At 40.5% G+C, this 24,090-nt stretch overlaps 1 protein-coding gene across 2 annotated transcripts in view; it reads right to left on the bottom strand.

Annotated features, from left to right (window-relative positions):
* Positions 1 to 7,203: 7,203 nt before the first annotated feature.
* Positions 7,204 to 24,090, bottom strand: part of SNRNP40 (small nuclear ribonucleoprotein U5 subunit 40) — a 41,048-nt gene continuing 24,161 nt past the window's right edge. The window contains exons 6-10 of one of the 2 annotated variants that reach the window (XM_004372026.2): positions 16,658 to 16,778; positions 14,704 to 14,786; positions 13,741 to 13,802; positions 9,038 to 9,141; positions 7,204 to 8,075 (exon numbers count right to left, since the gene is read on the bottom strand). In XM_004372026.2, coding sequence (XP_004372083.1) covers positions 8,026 to 8,075; positions 9,038 to 9,141; positions 13,741 to 13,802; positions 14,704 to 14,786; positions 16,658 to 16,778 — 420 coding nt within the window. In that variant the 3' untranslated portion in view covers positions 7,204 to 8,025. Of the gene's footprint in view, positions 8,076 to 9,037; positions 9,142 to 12,399; positions 13,803 to 14,703; positions 14,787 to 16,657; positions 16,779 to 24,090 lie in introns of both variants that reach the window. The other variant, XR_002823257.1, reaches the window with a different exon arrangement.

Genomic DNA, 24,090 nt, shown 5'->3' with positions numbered 1-24,090 from the left:
GAGGTCCCCCCCCCCCCCGCCATCCCATCCCATACTTCACTGGGCCTTCATTATGCAGCACTGGGTGTGTCTGGGGCCAGCTGGGAATAAGAAGACAGATGGGGTCAGCTCAAGCTGGCCCTTCCAGTAGGTCCCAAATGCCCTGACAGGATTCTGAAGCCCTTGCTGGCTCCCCATCCCTTTCACTCTCCACAAGCCCTCACCGCGGTGTCCCTTCTCATCTTAGTCTTAGATGGCATTTTAAAATTACAGAAGAGGAGAGCTGGAAAGGACCTTAGAGATCCTCTAATCGAGTGGTTCCCAAATGCTAGTGTATAGAACACCTATGTCTGAATTAGGGCCCCCGCACCAGACCAACTCAAGCAAAATCTTTGGTTATAGGTATTTTTAACAGATTCCTCAGGGATTCTGATGAGCAACTCTAATCCTCTGAATCCATGACAAAGGAATTCCTGTCAAATGGTCACCCAGCTTCTGCTTGCATACTTCTAGAGATGAGCAGCTCCCTACCATTCTACCCATGGAAGCTCTGATTCAGCTGCTCTTTCTTTTATTGTGGAAATCTGCCTTCTTATAATTCACATGACTTGGTTCTGCACTTGCCTCCCAGAATGAGTGTTCCCTTCTCTCCAAATTAGTCTTTTGAATGTTTGAAGACAGTGATTTTGTCTGTCTTCGCTATTTCCTACAATTGTTTCCCACAATGACCTCCTTGGAGGGCACCCAGAACCAAAAGCCATCTCAGGTGTGGTACTACTCAGCTGTGCAAGAAACCTCTGCTGGCTCCCTTTCCATAGGATGAAGCACAGTACTGCCAACCAGGCTTTCAAAGCCCTTCACAATCTGGCTCCAACATTTTCCAAGGTTCCTACTCATCTGTCACTCCTCCAACATGCTGTTACCACCATGGGCTGTGTGTCATTTTTGAACACTCCAGATTTGGTGATTTGTGTTTTTGTGCATGTTTTCTCCATTGCCTAAACTCCCAAGCCCCTCCCTTCTCCCCAATTTCTGGTCCTCCTTTAAGATTTAAGTGTCACTTCCTCAGTAAAACTTTCTCTAACTCCTCCCTAGGCACTGTCTCTGAGTTTGGAGGTATGCTTCTGACGGCATGTTACAGATTGTGTTTGGATTGCTTATTTATTTATCTGTTTCTAAAACAAGTGCACCAGAGGACACAAAGCACAGGATAAATGGGGTCCATCTTCCTGGGGCGTCAGTTTTACTTGGTGCTCAGTCATTTAAAACATTTATTAAAGTGAAACGGGCATGGCTATATTATGAAGCAGTACACAAAAACCATATACTTAAAAGTCAATTTCATTAGGAAAAAAGGTAAGGGGACTGTTCTAGATTAAGAGAAACTAGAGAGACAGAAGAGTCAAGTGCATAAAACTTGATTGGATTCCAGATTGAAAAAAATAGCTATAAGACATTTTTGATACTGGGGAAATTTTAAAATGATCATTAGATATTAAGAAGTTACTGTTAGACCTAATGTTCTGATTGAGACTGGAGGAACCCCAGAAAGCATGGCCCCCGGACTCTCTGTCAACCCAGAACTAAAACCGTTCCTGAGGCCAACTCTTCAGACAAAGATAAGACTGGACTGTGGGACATAAAATGATACTTGTGAAGAATGTGCTTCCTAGCTCAAGTAGATACATGAGACTAACTGGGCAGCTCCTGTCCGGAGGGCAAGATGAGAAGGCAGAAGAGGTTCAGGAGCTGGTTGAATGGACACAGGAAATCTAGGGTGGAAAGAAGGAGTGTGCTGTCACAGTATAGGGAGAGCAACTAGGGTCACATAACAATGTATATATAAATTTTTGTATGAGAAACTAACTTGAATTATAAACTTTCACTTAAAGTACAACAATAAAATAATAAATTACTGTTAATTTTCTTAGGTGTGGTAATGGTATTATGGTTATGAAGGATAATGTTCTTAGGAGATGCTTGCTGGAGTATTTAAGAGTATTTGGGAGGAAAGTTATGTCTGCATCTTACTTTCAATGGCCATTGAAAGCTGTATATGTATATATGTGTATGTGTATTCATATATAAATGTGTGTATATATATGTAGATATATATAAGTTGTTGATTTATTAAATTTAGGTGGAACATATATTGATATTCATTATATTAATCTTTCAATGCTTATGTTTGAAGTTTTTCAAAATAAAAAGTTGGGGGGAATCATATATTTTACAGATTCAAGGTAATTAATTTCAGGATTATAAGGATGCTTATAGGGAAGTGTGAGAGGTCCTGATTATTATTTCTCTCCCATCCTTCTGCCTCTAGCCTGTGAAGCCCTGAAGAGGCCAAGACTCAAGTCATCTCTGTATTCTCAGAGCCCAGCACAGGACCTGCCAGAGAGGGGTGTTTAATAAATGTTCCCTGAATAAGAATAGTGAACTCAGGTTCTAGGTCTACCACTATCTTGATATACACGTGACCTTGGGAAAACTACATCCTGTTTCCCTTCTGTAAAGTGAGATTGGACCAGGTGACCTAAGGACCTACAAGGTCCTGTTAGCTCTAGCACCTTTGGATGCTATTGTTGGGGCTTTGACGAAAGGTCAGGGCCCTTTTATCTAAACAAACTCCCACAGTCCCACCAGGTAGAGCTGACTGCAGTGGGTCAATCTCTGCTCTCTGGCCAAGCTCTTAAAAGCTTTAGCTCAGTCATGGGCTTTGGGAGAAGTGTTCTTAAGCTCACACCTAGCACTCGTCAGAGCAGGTGGTCTCCTTGAGAGCCAAGGGGTGGCAGGGGAAGTCAGTTTGGCTTTAAGCTGCCCTCCTGGATATAGTCACAGCCATGGCCAACACCAGCGTCCTCAACCTTGGCTGCACACTGTAATCACCTACGGAAGCTTTAAAAAAATACCATGGTTTTGAACTGGTTCAGTCTGCTTCGAACCCCTGCTGAAAATTTGCATTTCTAACAAGTTCCTGGGAAGTTACACGAAGAATAACCTGAGGGATCTTGTTAAAATATAGATTCTGATTCAGTATACATGGGGCAGAAATGCAAGTTACTTCTTCTCTTTGAACCTGTGCCCCATATGTAAGAATTAAGTGAGATAATGCATGTACAGCATTAAGTCAAAAAGAACAGCTACTAGTTAAGGACAATTAATGAGTAAGCAGAAGCCTCTGTGAAAGATAAGCTTTCTGGGCCTCTAAAGCAGTGGTTCTCAAACTTGCATCACAATCACCTAGAGGACTTGTTAAACCACAGATCCCTGCATACCACCACCCCTTGCAGCGCCCCCACAGCCAAGTTTCTGACTCAGGTCTTGGGTGTCAGAATTTGCATTTCTAAAAAGTTCTCAGGTGATGCTGCTGGTCCAGGGACCACACTTTAAGAATCACTGCTTTATAGCAGGGTTTCCCAATAGGAGCACTAATGACATTTTGGAGCATCTAATTATTTGAGCATCTCTGGCCTCTACTCACTAGATGACAGTAGCACTTCTTCAGTTATGACGATCAAAAATGTCTCCATGAGGGCTGTGGGGACCATGGTCTCAGGGAACATCTAGCTCAATTGGCATAACACAGTTTATAAAGACAATATTCTACATTCTACCTTGGTGAGTAGCGTCTGGGGTCTTAAAAGTCTGTGAGCAGCCATCTAAGATACTCCACTGGTCTCATCCCTTCGGGAGCAAGGGAGAATGAAGAGAACAGGACACAAGGAAAAGATTAGTCCAAAGGACTAATGGACCACAGCCACCAAGGCCTCCACCAGACTGAGTCCAGTACAGCTAGATGGTGCCCGGCTACCACCGACTGCTGTGACTGGGATCACAACAGAGGGCTCTGGACAGAGCTGGAGAAAGATATAGAACAAAATTCTAACACACACACACAAAAAGACCAGATTTACTGGCCTAAAAGAGACTGGAGAAAACCTGAGAGTATGGCCCCCAGACACCCTTTTAGCTCAGTGGTGAACTCACTTCTGAGGTTCACCGTTCAGCCGGGGATTGGACAGCCCCGTAAAACAAAACAGAACTAATGAGGCACAGCAGTCCAGGGACAAGGACTAGAAGGCAGAAGGGGACAGGAAAGCTGGTGATAGGGAACCCAAGGTTGAGTAAGGACAGTGTTGACGTGTAGTGGGGTTGTTAACCATTGTCATAGGGGAACATGTGTACTGTTTAATGAGAAACTGTTCTGTTCTGTAAACCTTCATCTAAAGTGAGAATAGCAGCACAACTGGAAGAGCATAGTCTATGTCACTGAACTGTGCATGTAGAAATTTTTGAAACGATGTATTCTTTGGCTATGTATATTTTCACCAAAAAAAAACAAGGTTGACAGGTCGTGGGGTTGTTAACCAATGTCATAAAACAATATGTGTACTACTGTTTAATGAGAAACTACTTGTTCTGTAAACCTTCACCTGAAGTGCAATAAAAAAAAAAGTCTCCATGTTCCCTGGGGTGGGGGTGGGGGAATTACCCAATTGGGAACCACTGTTGCAGAGAATGTAAGTTAAAGAAGAATCTAAGAGTCCAGGTGGGTTGCAGAGGCAACTGTGGGAAAGAAGTGGAAGCCTAGAAACGAGGTGCGTTCAAGTTTAGCCCAGGGCTTGATGTAGGGAGGGTGGGCGCCCACTGAGAGCTTTTTAAGAGAAGGATCATTATGGGTCTTGGGTACAGGCAGCTGATCAGAGGGCAGGCTCAGCGCTCAGACTTGGCTTCATTTAGTCCTACAGACTGGCCTCTCTCTGCCCTGGGACATTAGTTGTCAAGCACCAAGCTCTCTTGAAGGAGCAATCCTGTCCTAACCCAAATAGCCCGACAGCCTCTCCCTAAGGCTCAACTGCCTGCAACCCCACACTGGTCAGAGATTTCTCTCTCTCACCTGTTTCCCATCCACTCATCTTGAGAGACTAACAAATAGCCAATTCTGCTGTTAAGAAGCAACTCTGCCAGGAGCCCTGACCTGTCCTTTCTAGCTCTAACTAGGACCCCAGTCCCTGGCCAAGATTTTTCTTGTCTCTGAAACAAGCCACTCTGCCTATCATCTGTTTGCTTGGAACAGTACACAACATCTGGAAACCTGGATCTGGCTCCTTACAAGTTTCATCTTTACACAACTCCAAGAGGCTCATGAAGGTCTCCAGGGATTTGCTTCTCCTACCTGAGAACGGGTCAAACCATCCCTGACAACTAGGGAAAGTAGGTCAGGGAAGATAGCACCAACTTGTGTTTTGGTGGGTTAGCTTGTAAATAAACTGTTCAAAGGGTTAGGAGTAGATGGATTAGGCCTACAGGCTAGGAGAAAGAGCAATTATATCAAGACCAAAACTTACATGGAAAAATGGCCTGAAAATTCACCTTCCTGACAATTCAGCCTACAAAACTTAACCACCCGGTGAAAAAGAAATTTGGCTCTTTAAGTGCCAACAGTATTAAGTGCTAGAGACTGTGGAAGTCATAAAGGGAAATTAACTGAAAACCAGAGATGCCATTACTCATTCGGGAGCAATCTATCTTTCCCAAAGTGAGAATACAATTTGTATCCTCTGGGGATGTTTTATACTTAAATCTTTATTCCCCAGGCTCAGGGCCTCTATTCCCTTCAAATTCCAAGTAGTGCTGTTATTTCCTGCTAATGGTTTCTACCCAGCCTTCTGAAGAAGGCACTTGGGAGGACTGAAGAAGCTGAGGTTAAAGGAAAGCCCTTGCAGTCTCCAGGGCCTCAGTTCTTCCCAATCATTGCCAACTTCTTAAGGGACTAGCAGGCTTTTAAAAGTGCAGTGTCAAGGTTCAAACCTTGTTTTATCCTAAGCCAAGAAAGATGGTGGTGGGAGATGGAGGGGACTGGGCTAATTTTGAGGTGTGTGGATGTGATGTTTTAAAGGGTTTAGGGAGTCACCTGTTAAAGTGTTGAAGGTGTGAAGAGCAGCTTGCATGCCATCTTTGGTCAAATCTCTCCTGGTTAATGGCATGACCATATATATTTGCTGAGGCCAGGAATTTGAGAGTCACCATCTCCTCTTTGGCGATCCCACTATGCCCTGTATATTAATGGCTCTGAGCTATTCTGCAGTAAAGAAACAAGTTTCATTTTCTTTAACCTAGTCTTTTCCAAACTCATTTGAGCTTGGGATCTTTATTCCCCAAAGTATCTAACAACATACATGGGAAACAGCGTTCTGTAGAATATGCTTCAGGAAACCTCAACCTATAGAATGAAGTACACAAAGTACAAGCTCTCTGCGATTTGGCCGTACTTAATTCTGCAACTTTACTGTCTGCTGCTCCCCACCTCTAGCCATCCTGAAGTTTTTCTGGCTCATGAAGCATCATGTTTTCAAGCTTGTGTCTGCCATTTCTTGGAATGCATATGTTCTTTGTCCACCTGGCCACGTCCTACTCATTCTCCAAGTTCTAATCTAAGCATAATCACATAATGTGTGAAACTTCCTTTACTCTCCCAGGCACAATAAATTGCTTCCTCTTGTGTTTCCAGTACACTTTATTTAAACTGTATTTAAAGTAATTGGTTTGACACCTTTACTATCCTACTGGTTCCTTCATTAATGAATTAGGTATATCTTTGACATGTGCTCACTTGAAAAAAAAAGTAATCGATTTGAGATGGTCTTTTCTATTGGTCTATGCATGTCCTAAGATGGCAAAGACAGTCCCTTATTTATCTCTGTCCCCAGCAACAACGATCACGCCTGCCACATAATAGGGGTTGGTGTTTATTGAATGTTGTGCCACAAACCAAGGATAATGCCCTCCTTCTCTTACAACTCAAGAAAAATAGATGATGAAGGTTTGTGAGCTGAAAGTATAAAATCAAACATACGCAGAACAGGTAGGAGCTGTGAAGAGCTCTTTGTTCTGAGATAAGTGATTCGAAAAAGACACACTCCACCCTCCAGTGCCAGATGGGATTCATTCGTGCCTGTCTGTAGGCTGGACACAGTCACCCATGATCCAGGGAGACAGTAACCTCTCCTAAGGGAAAAAGGCAACTAATACCATTTCTTAATGTTCCTGTCAGTATAAGGAAAGACAAAACAGAATCATTAAAAAAGTTTCAGACAGTCATAATCTGGTTCCACCTAAAATTTCTCATATTCCTTTTGAAGTTGAGTTTGATGCAACATTTTAGGCAATTTCTACCAGTTGAGACTGCCCTAACTATGCCCACTTCAGGAACCCTGAGTGTAGGGAGTGCTGCTCTGAAAAGTGCTTCTGGCAGGAGGCAGAGTAGCCACAGGCTCTCTTCATTAAAGATGGTGTGCAAGTAAGTACACAAGAACCACGTCCTTTTAGACCTTATTTATTACCTCATGGCTGCTCTGCTTCTAGTAGGAGGAAAGTCTTTGTTACTGATAAATAATTATTTTCTGTCTGTTATTTTCGTGGGAGTGAGTAAACCTAAAAACATGGAAAATGGAAAAAAATCCAAGTAAACAGCTTCTTAGAAGTTTAAGAGGCCACATCGTGCCTTGGTCTGGTTTATAGCGATCAAGCCTCAAAGAAAAGACAGCAATAAATCCAATCCACATGGCTGTTGTAAAAAGGGATCTATTTGGCTCTTAATACAAAATGACTCAGAGAAACACAGGAAGAAAATATCATACAAGCCAGTCACCAGATTAAAAAAAAAAAAAAAAAAAAAATCCCCAACCAAAAAGCTAAAAATTTCAGTCACATTCTCTGTCTTCAGTCTGGATTAGAAAACAGGAAACTACAAACTAAAAACCAATGTCAGCCCCTTTAAAGAAGTTTTATTTAAAAAAACAAAACAAAAAATAGTCCCTAAAATCTGGCAGGTGGTTTTTAGAGGCCCCTGGGAGCTTGCCTTAATCATCCTGGTGAAATGGGATACATGTGGTCACTGGAATATGGCCACCTTCTCCGTTTCTTGCTAGTAATGGTCTTCATCTGAAGGGAGGATGCTGGCCTGGGCACCACTTGACGCCACTTATACAGTCTGAGGTCTCAAGGTCAAGCTGCCTTGGAGTCTTCCATTTCATACCTTCACTGAATCTCCCCCATATACAGTCTCTTGTCACTGGATGCTGAGAGAACTGAGGTGAATAGAACAGAGAAGATAAGAAAATAATGAAGGCTCAAGAAGACTTGGTGCTCAAGGGCTCTTGTGTCAAGAGCCAATTCTGGTACAGAAGAGCAACTGGATTTAGCTTGAATCCCTCTCTTCCTAAACACCATTCATAGGAAACTGCGGTCTGGCTTTTCAATCCAAGCCCTCTCAAAACCATGAGAGTGACTGTGCTTTGGGAAATACATTATCCGGCTCTAATTCCTGATGTCCCTTGTCAGTCAAGGAGTCCCTGGGTGGTGTAAACAGTTAAACGCTCAACTACTACGTGAAAGATTGGCGGTTTGGGCCCACTCACAGGTGCCTCGGAAGACAGGCCTGGTGATCTGCTTCTGAAAGGTCACAGCCTTGAAAACCAAACAGCACTTCTACTCTGCACACATGGGGTCGCCATGAGTTGGAATAGACTCAGCAACAACTAACAACGGCTTGTCAGTCAAGCCCTAAGAAAAAGACCTTCTCAGTCATTGTAGAAGAGAGGAATTGATGTCTGTGCCAGATACTTTGTAAATGTGTTTCTGGTTGTTATACTTAGTTCTGGACAAAGTTAAACGTTCTCCTTAAATTCAAGGCCCTAGATTATTTGGTTTAGCTAGCCAATAAAATTTAAGTAAATTTGCAATTTATATCTGAATATTAAGAAACATCATTCTTTTACTCAAACACATCATTAAACATAAGCTAGAAGCAAGTAAACACAAGAACTAGAAATAAATATACTAAACAACCTCCCTTTGAGAAGGAGAAAAAAATGGAACATTGCTCTTATCCTCACCACTTAAGACAACATGGTGAGACTGTCAACGACATCTATAGACTGTTTGCATGGGAACTACATAAGACAGATGTCCACCTCTGCCTCTGTGTTACCAGGACCCCTGTGGGGAGATTCCCACAGCTTCCCTTTCCCCACAGTCAGGACAGACTTACTGATGGGCTCGTCAGGGTGGAAAGCCACTTCATTGATGGAGCCAGCATGGCCAGGCAGCTTATATAGTATTCTTCTACTTGTGGTATCCCACACATACACAAACCTGCAAAATATCAAGACAAAGGTAAAGCCTCCAAAAGCTGGCAGTAGGGCAGAGGCATGGATTTTTAAAAAGATTTTGCTGTGGTAAAACATATATAACAAAAAAACTGTCACTTTAACAATTTGTAAGTATACAACTCAGTGACACTAATTACATTCAACATGTTGTACAATTATTATCACTGTTTATTTTCAAGGAGACCTACTGGTACATTGGTTAGAAGCTGGGGCTGCTAACAAAAGGTTGGCAGTTTGAATCCACCAGTCACTCCTTGGAAACCCTATTGGGCAGTTCTGCTCTGTCCTATAGGGTTGCTATGAGTTGGAATTGACTCGACGGCAATGGGTTTGGTTTTGGTATTTATTTTCAAACCTTTTTTATCACCTCAAATAGGAACTGAGTATCCCTTAAGTAATAACTCCCCACTCCCTTTTCCACTCTCCCAACAGCAATTTGTAATCACTAACGAACTTTGGTCTCTATGCATTTGCCTATTCTAGATGTTTCATATAAGTGGGATCATACAGTATTTGTCCTTTTGTGTCTGACTTATTTAGCATAATGTTTTCAAAGTTTACTCATGTTGTAGTATGTACCAGAACTTCATTTCTCTTTATGGCTGAATAATATCGAGGCATGGCTTTTTAAGGTAAATGGAAGCAACAATTTACTTAATTCACCCCACATTTACTGTACTTTGCCTTGCTTTTTGAAACTGGGAATAGGGTTCGAATAAGACATGGACTCTGCCCTTATGCAACTGAATGAGGAAGTAGGAATAGCTAAAAATATAAGCTTTACCGGTATTTTCAAGTAAAAGCTTCTGAAATAAGAAAGAATATGGTGAGAAGACAGACAAATAGTTTGTCCTACGGACCCCACACAGATCTTCTTCAAAGAGCATTTAGTATAATTAGGCTGTAGTTAGCCTTATATTCAATGTCTTAAAGGCACCTAACTCATGGCAGGTTGTAGATTCATCTAAACTTGCTCAGTATTGTACTGAGACCACAGAGTTCAGAGAGAAACAGGGCATTTCTGCAACTTAAACATAACCCAAATCTTGCACTGAATTCATGGGCAGAAAGAACACAGAATTCTAGAATGAGAAGGTGCCAACAGAAATTAGCTAGCCAAACCCCTCATTTTACAGACAAGAAAACTAAAGTATAGTGACTCTTCCAAGGTGACAAAGTTCATCAGTGGCTCAGGGGCAGAATTAAGATCAGACTAGAACTCTTAGTATGTTCCAGCATCGTCCTTTCTCTTACCACCCTCAAACATCTCGGCCAAAAAAAAAAAAAAATTTCCTTTGATGCTGCTCAATCTTGCTTGAGTCATTTTAGCTGAAGGTTGAAATAAAGAGACATTATCTTCATATGACCACGCAAAAAAAATCTGTTGGTAACTTTAAAGAGCTGGCAGTTTTCAAGCAGGTTATAAAAATTATTTACATATTTGTTTTGTTCAATCAATACCTGAGAGAGTACACTTACCAGAACTTGATTATAAAACACCTAGCTCTGATCCAACATTATACTTTTGGTCTAAAATGCAAGTAAGCAAGAGCTTCTTAAGTATACTGTTTAACTCTCAAGGGCTAGGCTCCATAGGAACTACATAAAGGTTGCAAGCAAGATGGAAGAGAAACAGGGGCCCCATCTGTCCACAGGCTCCTTGGCTCTGACATGCGTATCTTCCTACTGTCTCCTTTCCTGCCATGCACAAACAACTGGTCCTCATTAATCCAGCTAAGGGAAGTATGGCATGGCGAAAGAGTATAGGCTCCGGAGTCAGAAAGACCTAGGTTCAAATCTCAGTGCAGCCATTCACTAGCTGAGTAAACTTAAGACATTCAACTTCTCTGAGCTTCTCTTTCCTTTGTTATAATAATGGAGACAATACTGATCTCAGTTTTACTGAGAGAAATAAATGAGAATAATGTATACAAAGTGCCTGGCACACAGAATTAATGGCAGCTATTGTAAAGATGAACAGATTATCAAAACAGAATCCCATGAAGTTGAAAGATGAACAAATCACTCATGGCAAAGACTGGCCAGTCTTCCTATACTCTTCGATAGAATTGTTGAAGGTTTTCAAGTCTGAATATGAGGAGGGATTTGCAAGTAGTGAGGGGAAATTTGCCAAATCCAGGCCACGCTGAAAAGCAGTTTGCTGAGAAGGAAGGGTACATTTCTCATGCATATAAAAGTCAGCAGAACCCCAGATCTCCAATGGCTTACTTCAAGGCCTCATTCTCAATGGTTGCCAATTAGATGCTAAATTTAGAGGGGTTCCTAGTCCTCTTCTTACTTTGGCATGGCAACCTTCAGCAGGAACCAGGCTCCTTATGTAACAGAGCTGCTGCTGACCTGGGGCTAATTGGCGAGGTAGCCTGTGAAATCTGGTCAACCCCCAGTAGGTAGAGGGAGGCTTTCGCCAGACCAGAGCCATACTTCTACACGTAAAGTTTAAAGGAACAGTGAGAAGGGTAAGAGGGGACAGAGGACACTGCAAATCAGAAAGGGCCAATGTTAGAAACAAACTGCTCTTGTCAGAAAAAAAAACTTATTATGCAAACATAATTTAAAAGCTTAATCTTTGTTGAAAATTATATAAAAATACTTAGAATGGTTCTTACTCTGTCAGAGTTCAAGACATCTTAGCCTGAGGACCTGTTTTTTAAGGTCTTCTTTAGTAACCTGATAACTGAAAATCCCTTTGATTTCTTCTTCAGGGCAGCTCTCTAAGCTACCAGGACTTAAAACATTAATGTGGCACTGTTCCACCTGGACACTCTTTTCCAGAAAATACTTGAGTACTTGTTCTTTTTTCCTGGCATTAAACATGTCGGGGATGGGGTGGCGGGAGGACCCTGGAATCTTCAGGTATGTCAGCATTGTTCACAAATAGAAAGATGTGGGACAGAACGAAAGTCAGTCCTCTCCATGGCAGAACAGGCAGTCCCTGGTTTACGAGTGAGATCCATTCCTGTCTGTCTTTAAACTGAGTCTGTAAGTAAGTTGGAACAGGTGCACATGGTTCTTTTTTCGCCTTACTTAACTGCAAGAAAAGGCCTGAAGCCTTTTCAATGATTTAAAAGCTGCATGTGCAGCAAGTGAAGGTGATTGTGATGAAGAATCTGTTGAGAGTAGGGGTTGGTTCAATCATTTCAAAGTGAGGGCAAATGTACATAACATTAAAGGGCAAGTACAAGTTGTCCATAAGTTGGACGTTTGTAACCTGGGGACTTACTGTATTAGGGTCCCAAATATGGGAAAACCCTGGAACATGCTGAAAACCCTAGCTAGCCCAGGAAAGGGTTCCTGTTGATAGAACGGTGCTTGTTTTGGTAGACAGCAAGAGAATCACTAAAGGGAAGAAAAACAGGGTTAAGGTAAAAAGGATCGAGACATTTCATAGCAGTAGCTAAACCCAGGATTTGCCATCAGTGAGATTCATCATTCTTTACCATCTCATATTTGTAGTCTATCAATCCTGGCACCTGGATATCCCATTCAACCTCTGAATCGCTCCCAAGTACAGGTCACCATAGACATACCACATACAACAGCATCCTGACAGAAGAATTCTCTCCCTATGTTTGTAGTTCATCATACAATGACTGAGTCAGTTTAAATTTGCATTTAAGAAAGCCTCGCAGTCTCTTAACTCAGCTCAGGGTTGGAAAACACCTAATCCACAAGTTGCCATGCCCTCACTCAGCAATCACAGCACTTTTCCCACTGACCCTGATCCACCTCTGACTCATCCTCAACACGGGCAGTCATCACCAATAGTTGAGCTGATGGGTAAGTTAAATTTGACTGCTATCCTGGAGCCAGGAATTCATTCATGCAATACTCAATAAGTGCCAAGAATATGTCAAACACTGTCAAGCACTCCCCTGGGTTCAAAGACGACTAAGACCCAGTCCCTGACCAGTAGGAGCAAATAATTCAGTCGAGGTTCCCCACTATGTTTGTCTGACTGTAAGATGTAATAAACATTAATTAAGGTTAGATGTATGAAGTGTGAAAACAGCACAGAAAAAAGAGCAATTGGTTATGCCTGAGAGGCAGCAGGGAGAGAGGATCAGGGACATAACATTGAGGTGGTTATTAGAGACATATAGGAGTTTGGATAATGGAGAAAAGGGGATATGAGAGCAGGCCTAGAAGTGAGAACACACAAGTAGGTTGGAATAGGAAAAGTTCCATGTAAATGAAGCACCGTGATTATGGTCGGGAGGTGAGTGCTCAATATGTATTTGAATGGGCTGAAGTGTGACAGGAGATGGATCTGATAAGGGAAACTAGTGCCAGATTATGAGTCTGAATTTTATTTTGGTAGCAAAGGGAATTCAACGAAACAAAGAAAATTTTTACCCTTCAGGTCTAAAACACATCAAAAGAGGACAGAAATGACGTGTTTGTCCAACATGATCTTTAAACCCTTCATTCTGCATCTTTATACCGCATCTCTGAGTACAGCTATAACTCCGTCTGCTCTAGCTCAGTATCCGCACTTCATGTATTAAACATAAGATACCTGCATAGCTACATCATTCTTTACCCCACACCCAGTAATCCTTACCTGTCAGCTGAGCCAGCAGCTATTTTGCTTCCATCAGGTGACCAAGAACATCTCAGAAGATTCTGCAATGATGAATAAGCAGGAATCCACTGAATATAGCAATATACCCAAACTCTTCTTTACTAGACTACAGAATCACTGAGAGACTTTAAATTTCTTAAGTAGAGTTTTAATTACTCTCCCTAGAAAGACGATCAGCAATTATCGCACATTCTGTAGCCCAGAACAGCAAACTTAGTTATTTCGCACCATATAAAAACTATCTGTAGAAAATGCTTAATATACAGTTAATTGGAGTGGACCTGGCAACAAAATTTTGTTCTGTTTACAAATGGAGATTCCTTTTGCTGCACTTATCTTGATCCTCATTAATTTTTTTTTCTGTTTATCTTAAAGGAAAATAAAAATAAAACCAAATCCTACAAAAAATAAGACTTGATTTATAAAGTGATACTGAATTTCAAGGAGCTCTCAAATGAAAAAATATCTCTACTAACAGCAGAGATTTACACTGGGGGAAAGCTGCTTTCAACAGAGTTGCCTTGGGAATTTGAAGGTTTGAAAAAATGTTTGTCTCTCAGAACTAGGCCGTGGTGCTTACTGAAGGGAGGATGTAGTCTCAGGGCTCTAACAGCTAGTCACTGGGAGATTAAGGGAGACCATCTGGGTAAAAGCCATGGGAGCCTGGATCTCACATGGAACACTGATCTAAGAGGGTCAAAGTTTCCAAGGAATTAAAAGGATAGGAGTGTCTTGTTAAGGGTGGTCTAAACTCAGAGTCTTTAGCTTGAGGACTGGTCCTACCACTACCTATATAATTGCCTTCCTCCCTAGGCTTCTGTTAGTTTTACTTCTGGCAAGAACAGTTTTGATGAAGAACAGTGTTACTGGAGTACAGCCTCTTTTCAGCAGAGCTACTGCTCTCTATTCTTAGCACTACCTTGTTTGCCATGCAGAACTCACCTTTTCAAAATTGTGCACATTTCCCTGAAATATCTTCACACATCTCTCTTTGGGGGCAAATGGCCGGACATCCCAGACTCGCACTGTGAAAGAAATCCAAACAAACAAACCAGCAAAATAGTTATCAGCCAGAGGCCCCCTGAGAACCCACCTGAAACTAGTATCATGTCAATGACAGACACTGTCTCCTGGTTGGAGGAGGTCCAACATGACACATGAGGCACTTGCTACCAGGTAAGGTTCTTTTCTTTTTCTAGTGGTAAGGAAATGCATCCAAGTCCCATCAATAGGGGCTAAGGCACAGAGGGAAGCTGAGGAAGCAGGAGGGGAAAAGTAAAACATATTGCTGAGGACTTGCAGTGGGAAAAAGTTGAGCGTGACACTGACTTCAGCAAAACATTTTGCCATGATTCCTCTGCCAACTCAAAAAGTTGCATCCAGCAAAGCTTCAATATGACAATCTAAATACCACTGACTACTGTGACAATGAATCCATAAAAACCAAACTTAGCAGTGACCTTTCCTAATGTTGCACTTGACAATCTAAACTTGAACAAAGTGAAATATATCAAAAGAGCACTAGTTCTAGTTCTGTTGTGTATATGGGTGACCTCAGGTAAATAGTGAGGTTCTTTGTGTCTTGGTTTCCTCCTTTCTAAAATGGGGAGAATACCACCTGCTCTTCTTTTTTTTTTAAAATATGGGTATTTTAAGTATTAAATGAGATGTATGTGAAAAGGCTCCAAAAGGTTGGAAGCAATATTTAACAAAAATAAAGAATGTATCATTTTATTATGTAACTGTAACAAGAAATTCTTTTTCTAATTATTTTAATAACCATTTATGGAATCTTATTTTTCCTCACTGTGGACAATGCTAGAATTGGTCAATGGTAAATCCATTGAAATCAGGATATATATATATATATAAACACCCACTATAAGCAGTATAGCTGTTGAACTGAAGTTATATCTATCGTGGAATTTGAGTAATATTTTATTTGAGGGTGAAAAAAATAATACCAACCCTTAGGGTCAGACAGGCATAAAAAGGCAAAGCTGTGCATGAAAGTCTGCTATTCAGCTGAGAGTACAGTAAGAAGGTAAGGATGTTCATTCATTCAACAAATATTTATTGAGCACCCACTGAGTGCTAGACAGTTTTTATGTTACAAAATGTCAGTAAAATGCATTTTAGTTCCTGACAATACTGTGAGATTGTATTACCAGGGGGCATTTCCAAACTTCCCAATATTAAGAATATATTTCAACAAGTCAGCTTCCTTTTTTTGCTATAGTAAACCCCTCCTCCCATTCTACAACTCAAAACCAACAAAGGCCCAAAGTGTGTATGTGTATAAACCCTGAATGTTGAGATGTTTTAATAAGGACCTCTTGTCACACCAATGTTTTGGAGTGGGGAAGGAAGACATCATTGCAGAATAGGCACAGCTGAGATATCAATAGGTCTACTGATTACCCAAGCTTGGTGCTCTCTGAAAATGCCATAGAACTGCATTGTCTGGCATCTCCAGATTCATCTTTCTCGATAAACGAATCACTAAGAGTTTCTTGTACTCTGTGTGGATCTATTGCCTTGGACTCACAGCACACCAGAGCTGAAATGGGCCTGAAAGGTAAAGTCCAGTTGTCTTATTTTAACAGTGTAAAAACTGATGCCCTGAGGAAAATCAATGTTATATGCAAAGTTGCTCAAGGAGTAGCTGGCAGATCTGGGTCTAGAATCCTGACTTCTTGACTACCTTGTATAAAGTTCTTTTTCTTTTTTTTTAACAAAGTGTTCTTCTAATTGCCCAGGTAGAAACCTGTAAGCTGTCCTTGACTCCTTCCTCAGACTCTCATTTATCCTGATACACATTTCTACCACCCAATGCCCACTTTCTTTAGGGTGGACATTGACTGGGCACTAGGAGAGCATTCCTCTTCAAAGTTACCTGTATTGTCCATTGCATTGGACAAGAGATAAGAGCCTTCAGAACTTAAACTCAGGCCAGTCACTGAATCTGCATGGCCTCTCATGGTGTAGGTTAACTTGTTTTGGCGCAGGTCCCAGACCTGCAAAGACAAAAATATGCTCCCAGAAATCAAAGTGAGAACAGCAGAGAAAAAGAGTTACTCAACAGTCAATTGCATGGAGAAACTGACATCTCTTAATCTGGCTCTGGGCCAATTATTACTTTATTACAAAATATAGTATGTCTGTCAAAGAGGAAAAACCTTGCCTTTCTAAATAGGAGGCCAGAAGTTACTATATTTGACTAGATATAAAACTAATGAATGTTAAATATTAAGATGAAGCTTAACAAAAAAGAATGACAGAATTAAGAGGTTACTTTCAAATCATAAAAAAATATATTAGGCATTAAAGAAAAGAGAAAACTAAGTAGCATTTAAAACACTTAGGCTATGACTGTTAGCCACTAAAAATAAATTACTAGAATTATCTAAAAGTAAGTAAACATGTCATTTGAAAAAGGCATTAAGATTACATGTAAAAGGTGTATACAAAGACTACAATTTTAAGGCAATGTGCAAAAACATAGATGCTTACAACTTTTCTTTTAATGTATGTATGTGTATGTGCACGCGTGTGTATGGAAAAGCACATCCATTAAAAGAAAACTAAATTACAGATTCACTGTTGCCTGGGTAGGAAAGGCAAGACGAACAGTTCAGCTGGAAATTTCCTAAATGTCAAACAGGGAAAATAAATGGCTTAGTAGGTTATGGCTCATAACCACATTGCAATACTGTGAATTCCCATGTAGGAGACGGTACAGCAGAGTGGAAAGAGTAGGGCCTTAGGGCCAGACTGAACCGGTTTCTGCTACTTAGAGCTGTGGTGTCACCAGGCCACTAAACCTTTCTGTGCCTATTTCCTGGTCTGGAAGATGCAGCTAACAATACCTACTTGTTATGGCTGTTGTGAAGACTACAAATAGAATGCTTAGCATATGCCTGGCACATAGCAGGCCCTCAATAATTGGTAGCTATTATTATGCAGCTCCTAAAAATAACTCTGAAGACCAAATATAAAAATGTTTATATAATAAGCTATTAAGCAAAAAAGGAAAATATGAAACAGTATTCATATTCATATAGAATACAACTATGTAAAACAGAGAGAAATGGTCTAGAATGTCATAAGAAAATAGAACAGCAATTTTGTTAACTTTGTTGCTATTATACAAAACTATCCAAAAAATTTAATATTGCCATGTAGTTTTTCTAAGTGAAAAAAATTTTTTTGCCGTTCCTTTAAGCAAAGCACTTTCCCTCATCCAGAGAGGAATTAGGTGTTGTATGTCAAAGCAATACATAAGGCAGACAACTCCACTTTCCCCATCAATAAGTCATTCATGTGTGGAGCCCAACACACTTTATACACAATCATTTTTGTGTCACGATGTTTGCTGCCTCAGTAATCAGGAAAAGCTTGAAATGGCTGACATTTTGCTCAAGCTGTTGTTCTTCCTCTTCAGAGGAGGCATTGTTGAAATCTTCAGCTTTGCAACAACTATGAATGAATGCAATCTGCCACCTCCCACAGCACTTGTGTGCTATTTCCAGACTTTCTTCCTTAAGGCCTGTACCCTTTGTTTGTGCAGGGCCAGAACATATCTGGGATTGGCCACAAAAAGAGTGAGTATGGCACCTATTGTGGTAAAAGATTTTGCACATGTCCTAAGGAGCTCTTCAACGAACATTTGGGCAGGCACTGTTGGAGATGAAAAGTCATAGTCGCTGCTCTCAAGGAGCTTTCAGTCTAGTATGGAAAGCAAACATGGAAACAAGCGATGAGGCCTATAACAAGGTAAAGTAGTAGAGGGCAGAGAGATTAACTCTCTTGTGGAACGGGGATGGAAGTGAGAAAGTGAAGGTTTCAGAGAATGAAGCACATAAGCAGGGTCTGGAAGAAGGAAGGGATATGTTTTATTTAGACAAAGTGGAAGGTATTTCCAGGCAAAGGTAATATGTGAAAGTAGAGGCACGAGAACGTTGCTGGACTGTACAGAATGACATAGGGAGTGACAGCAGATGATGCTTGAGAGGTAGGCAGGTAGAGGCCAGCTCATGGAAGATTTTCGATGCCTAGCTAAAGAGCTTAGACTTTATTTTACTACCCTCACCGACGAGCCACAGAAGGGTTTAAAGTAGGGAAACGAACTGGTCAGATCTGCATTCTAGAAAGATCCTTCTGGCCTCAATAGTTGAAAGGATGAGACCAGAAGCTGGGAAATCAATGAGGATCTATTCTATCCTCTTACCTGCTACGTTAAAAAACAAAAAGAACACTAAACAAACAAAAAACAACTAAACTTCCATTCTGACTAGAGCTCAGGATTACATGAAATGCCAAGCAACTGCCAGCTAGATCTTCAAGCCATCAAGCTGCTGCATATTTTCTTCTTTTTTCCTTTTCCTCTGACTCTCCAATCTTGCCCCCAGGAAGAAAGTTCCACGAGGATGACAGGAACAGCATATTTGCTTACAAACATACACAGAATTTGTTCACCTTATATTTTAAAAGCTGCCCCGTCCCGTTTGTTCCCCATTTCTTAGAACAGACAGTGCTATCTGAAACAGACTGAGAAGCAAACAAAAACCAGGCCCTTTTAGGGGAACTTCCTTATGTAGTGAGGAAATGTAGTGGTTTGTCAACCAAGTGCTCAAGATTGGTAAGCCTGTAAGTACTTAAAAGGTGCTTGCTAATTGACTAGAGGCAACATGACAGCGTGGGAAGAATTTTGGCCCCTCTTGAGATAGACTTCTGATCTGGGCTGCACCACTGACCAAGTGATTGACTATGTGACCTTGGCCAAATCCTCTTAGGGCCTCACTTTGATCATCTATAAAATAAGGGATGGACTAGAAAATGTCTAAGGTCTCTTTCAGGTTTGACATTCCCTGAATCTATTTCTGATTGAAAAGGAGCCTCTCCTTTGCATTTTAAAAGAAATTTATGAGGGCCTGAGACACTTAACACTTCTTTTGGGTTCAGCTGCTGTTATTTTCCAGACACTAAGCATGTAAGAACAGAGTGTTAGATAGGGAGAAGACGGAAATTCTAACATGATCTCACATGTTCCTAACATTAGATTATACAGTAGGCATATGAGGTCACATAGCTAGCAATTAAGTGGCAGAATCAGAAAAATGATCCTAACTATAGCGCTAAGAATAAGAGTGAGGTACCAGAGAGCAACTAGAAGAAGGGCCTAGGAAATCCTCTCGGAAGAGCAGACATGAGCTGAAATCAGAAGACAGGAGTGAGGCACCCATGGGGATATCTGGGGTAGGGGGTTTCCAGACAAAGGAACTAGCTACATGATATTTAAAAAAAAAAAAAAAAAAAGCATCATATAAGGTTTTATCTAAAATGTGAATATTAATAGGTTTATATACAAAATACTATCTTCAGAAAAAGGTGGAAGGAAATACACTGAAATTTCAATAGGTACTGAATTTGGCTGATGAGATTACAGGTAATTTATTTTTCTTACTTTTTACATTTTCCAAAATTTCTTCAATAAATTATTACTTTTATTATGGAAAACACTTTAATTATAATAAGCAATTATCTTAATTTTATATAATTTTAGTCTTAATAAAGTTCATTTGTTAAATATACATTTGAATGCAATTTTTACATCTCTGCAAAACTTTCAGGGTAAATAAATAAGCAAATTAGAAAAGTCTATATTGATTTTTAGTTTGGACAATAGGATACACTGTACAGCACACAAACAGGGAGCTCCCAGTGCTGACAAGAGAAGGCAATGATCCTGATCAGGTGCACAATAAGGCTGTCCCAATCTTTGGAGCACCATGTGTAGTTCTATAAAAAAAATTTCTGAAAATGAAGCACTGGCAGAAAAGTCTGAATGTTTGAGAATTAAACACTTTTTAATTTAGAAAGATAAAGACTATGAGGTTATGATATAAAGTTATAAAATATACAGGGTAACCATGAGTTAGTTCACCAAATTCTATAAAACTAGAGTCAGGGGACATCCCAAACAAATATGAAGGACAATGTTTTAGAAAAAGATAGTGCTGTACATAACTGCTGTAATCATGGGACTGTATTTATACCTCTCCATGAGTTTATACGCCTGTGAGGTGAGTTCTGATTGAGAGTAAAATTGGTATATACCAACAAATCCACAGAAATCACTTACCCTAAGTAGGTATAACATACAGTGTGTATCTGAGAAGATATGGAAAATCTTCAAATCCTAAAAGGGGGCTGGGTATACCTTCAGGACTAGAGACCAATTGAGTATATCTGTCTACACAAGGCCCAGGAACAGTCAAGATAAAGAACCCAGGAATAAGTCACATTATTTGTGGTAAAAAGACTTTACTAGCACAAGAGTACCATTTCTAGGCAAGTCTCTAAACATAGTGGAGATGAGGGCACAGAATTCTTAAAATAAAAATACAAACAACAACAACAACAAAACTCAGTCTCAAAAGGTTAGTACTATACGATTCCATTTACACGACATTCTGGAAAAGAAAAAAACTATGAGGACAAAGAACAAATCAGTGGTTGTTAGGAGTTAGGCATGTAGACAAGGTCTGACTACAAAAGGGAGTACTATGGAATTTTGGGAGTAATGGAAATTGTTACCTTGTTTGTGGTAGTTCTACGTTGCCATGAAAATGTTAAAATTCACGAAACTATACACCAAAGAAAGTTATTTCACTGTGTACATTTAAATATAGCTTAAAAAGTATAAAAATTATCACAGTTTGATGACACTAACTCACTTCCATGTGCAGAAGAAGCCCTCTAGTGATTCTGATGCCAGTGCGTCCCCAAACTTCACTCTGGGAAATACTACACTAGCTATTAAGGTGATCTAATTAAGTCTCTATGTTCTGAATCCACATTCTCAGTTATATGGGGGAAAAGGGATGGGAAGATTAAGTTCAATTTTGGAAATGGTGAATTCTGAGGTACTTACGTGATATCCAAGTGGGGGATGCTGAGTAACTGGTTATATACAGGGGCTCAAGATTTGGGCTGGGAATATGGATTTGACGGTCATCAGCACAGAGCTGGCAATTAAAGCCATGGAAATACATGAGGTTATCCAGGAAAAATATACATAGTGAGAAGAGTGGTTAGGAAAGAACGTTGGGGAATAATGACATTTAAAGAACACACAGAGAGAGTAGCTTGTAGAAGCATTTGAGAAGATGCCAGAGGTAAAATGTTATATTGTCAAAGAACTCAGGAAAGACAGTGCAGGTCAAATGCTGGTCACGTTAAAAATAAAACAAAACAAAAAAAAAGGACTAAGGATTTACTGGATTTAGTAATAGAGATTACTGGTGACTTGGAAGAGAACAGTTTCATTGGGAACAATGGAGGTAGAGCCAGAATGCTGAGGAGTGATCAGGAGATAAGAAATTGAGGAATGAATGGGAGGTACGGAAGAGAGTGACTGTAGAAAAACATTCAGGGGATTTATCATAGAGGTTAAGAGCATGACTATGGAACCAAACTGTTTTGGGTTTTGAAGTGAGATTCTATCACTGATTAGCTGTATAATCTTGGTAAGTTGTTGTATTTCTCTATAGCTCAGTTTCTGCTGTTGTTGTATGCCGTTGAGTCTATTCCAACTCATAGCTATCCTACCTGACAGCACAGAACCACCCCATAGGGTTTCCTAGGCTGTACTCTTTACAGGGGCAGATTGCCAGGTTTTTTCTCCTGCGGAGCCGCTGATCAGTTTGAACTGCCAACCAGAAGAGAGGAAGAGGTTGAAAACAGGAGTTGGAAAAATTGATGGCGTGAGGTCCCTGAGAAGGGAAGATGGGCTGAAATCCTTCCATTTAAAGTGTTGCCTTTAGACAAAAGCAAAGACGCCTCATCCACAATGGCAGCAAAAGACACAAGGGAAGGAAATACAGTACAGTTTCTAAGTAGGGGCAACACAGGAAGTTCAGTATTTACCTACGTTTACTATTCTCTTGATGAAGCAGGAGATGAGGTCAAAGTCTTTGAGATCCTTAAGAAGTCAGTAAGTAAAAAGAGACACAAATTGTATAACTCCAAAATAACACCTCACATTTTACTGGCATTTACTGTGGTGCGATCAAGTACTTTTGTGTGTGGCCTTTCTAGCCATGGTTTTTTAACTCCCACCCAGGTGACTGTATGGTAGGGTAATTGTGGCCTTCCAAGGGGATTGGTTAGTTTTGCCTTAAAAGAGAGTCAATTCCAGAGCAGAGAGGAAGAGCCCACCACCACCAAGGAAGGAGAGAACACCAGGAGAGACCCAGCAGCAGGGGACAGTGAGGTGGGCCTCCCGGCCCAGAGTGAGAAAGCTAAGTGCAGAGGACTAGGGCCAGGAGAGGAGAGGGGTGTCTGCGAGAGGCTGTCTGCTGTCTTGTTGGAAAAACTGTATCTTGAGTGTTCCTGAGCCTGAATTGTAACTGTTACTTTGCTAATAAATGCCATAATTGTGAGCATGGTCTGTGAGTTCTGTGTGGCCATTGCAATGAATTACTGAACCCAGTAGAGTGCTGTGGGAGGGATGCTGTGTCAGAACTGGTAGAGACAGGGAGAGAGGAGGCATGTCTGACTCCCACCTCATAGGAATCAGCCTTGGGCTGTTGACCTTGGTTCTCCTTCCCCCTTGTGGGGTTGGAGGAGGTCAGACACCGCCTCCATGCTGTTTTCACACTTACTATGTCTAGGAGCTCTGCTAGGTGCTCTAATGCATTAGCTCATTTAATCCCCACAACAACTCTATGGGGTAGGTATCATCGGTGAGGGGACTGTTCAAAAGAGAAAATGGAGGCTTAGCTATACTTCAAAAACTTCCTTCTCATATTCTCAAAAAGAAAGACCACATGGAGAGACCAGGGTAGAGAATCACAAATTAATTCACTCCTATCAGATGTCAGATTAGGACAAAACAGTTTTTTTTTTTTTTTTTTCCCACTTTAAAGAAGCTTTTATTCTTAATTATTTGACTTGGGCACATGACAATCACAAATGCTTTTACTGATAAACACATAAACTGATATATATATATATACATACACACATTTATATATATTTGTATATATACTCCCACACACAGAAATATGAAATATGTGTGTGTGCATGTGTGTGTCAATGAATGGTGTTTTAAAAAAAATATTAATTCTTTGTAATTACTATATATAATATTTGAGGAATAAAACAACTTCATAGTAAATACATGGTTACATGGCCATATCACTTAGGTTAGTTTTTTTTTTTATTGTAGTTCTGGTGAAGGCTTACAGAACAAATAGTTTCTCATGAAACAGTAGTACACATATTGTTTTATGACATTGGTTAACAACCCCACAACATGTCAAC

This window comes from Trichechus manatus, unplaced genomic scaffold (assembly GCF_000243295.1).
Source record: "Trichechus manatus latirostris isolate Lorelei unplaced genomic scaffold, TriManLat1.0 scaffold00015, whole genome shotgun sequence".
NCBI lineage: Eukaryota > Metazoa > Chordata > Mammalia > Sirenia > Trichechidae > Trichechus > Trichechus manatus.
Note: the sequence above shows the minus strand (reverse complement) of the source record. Positions and strands in the feature narration are given on the sequence as shown.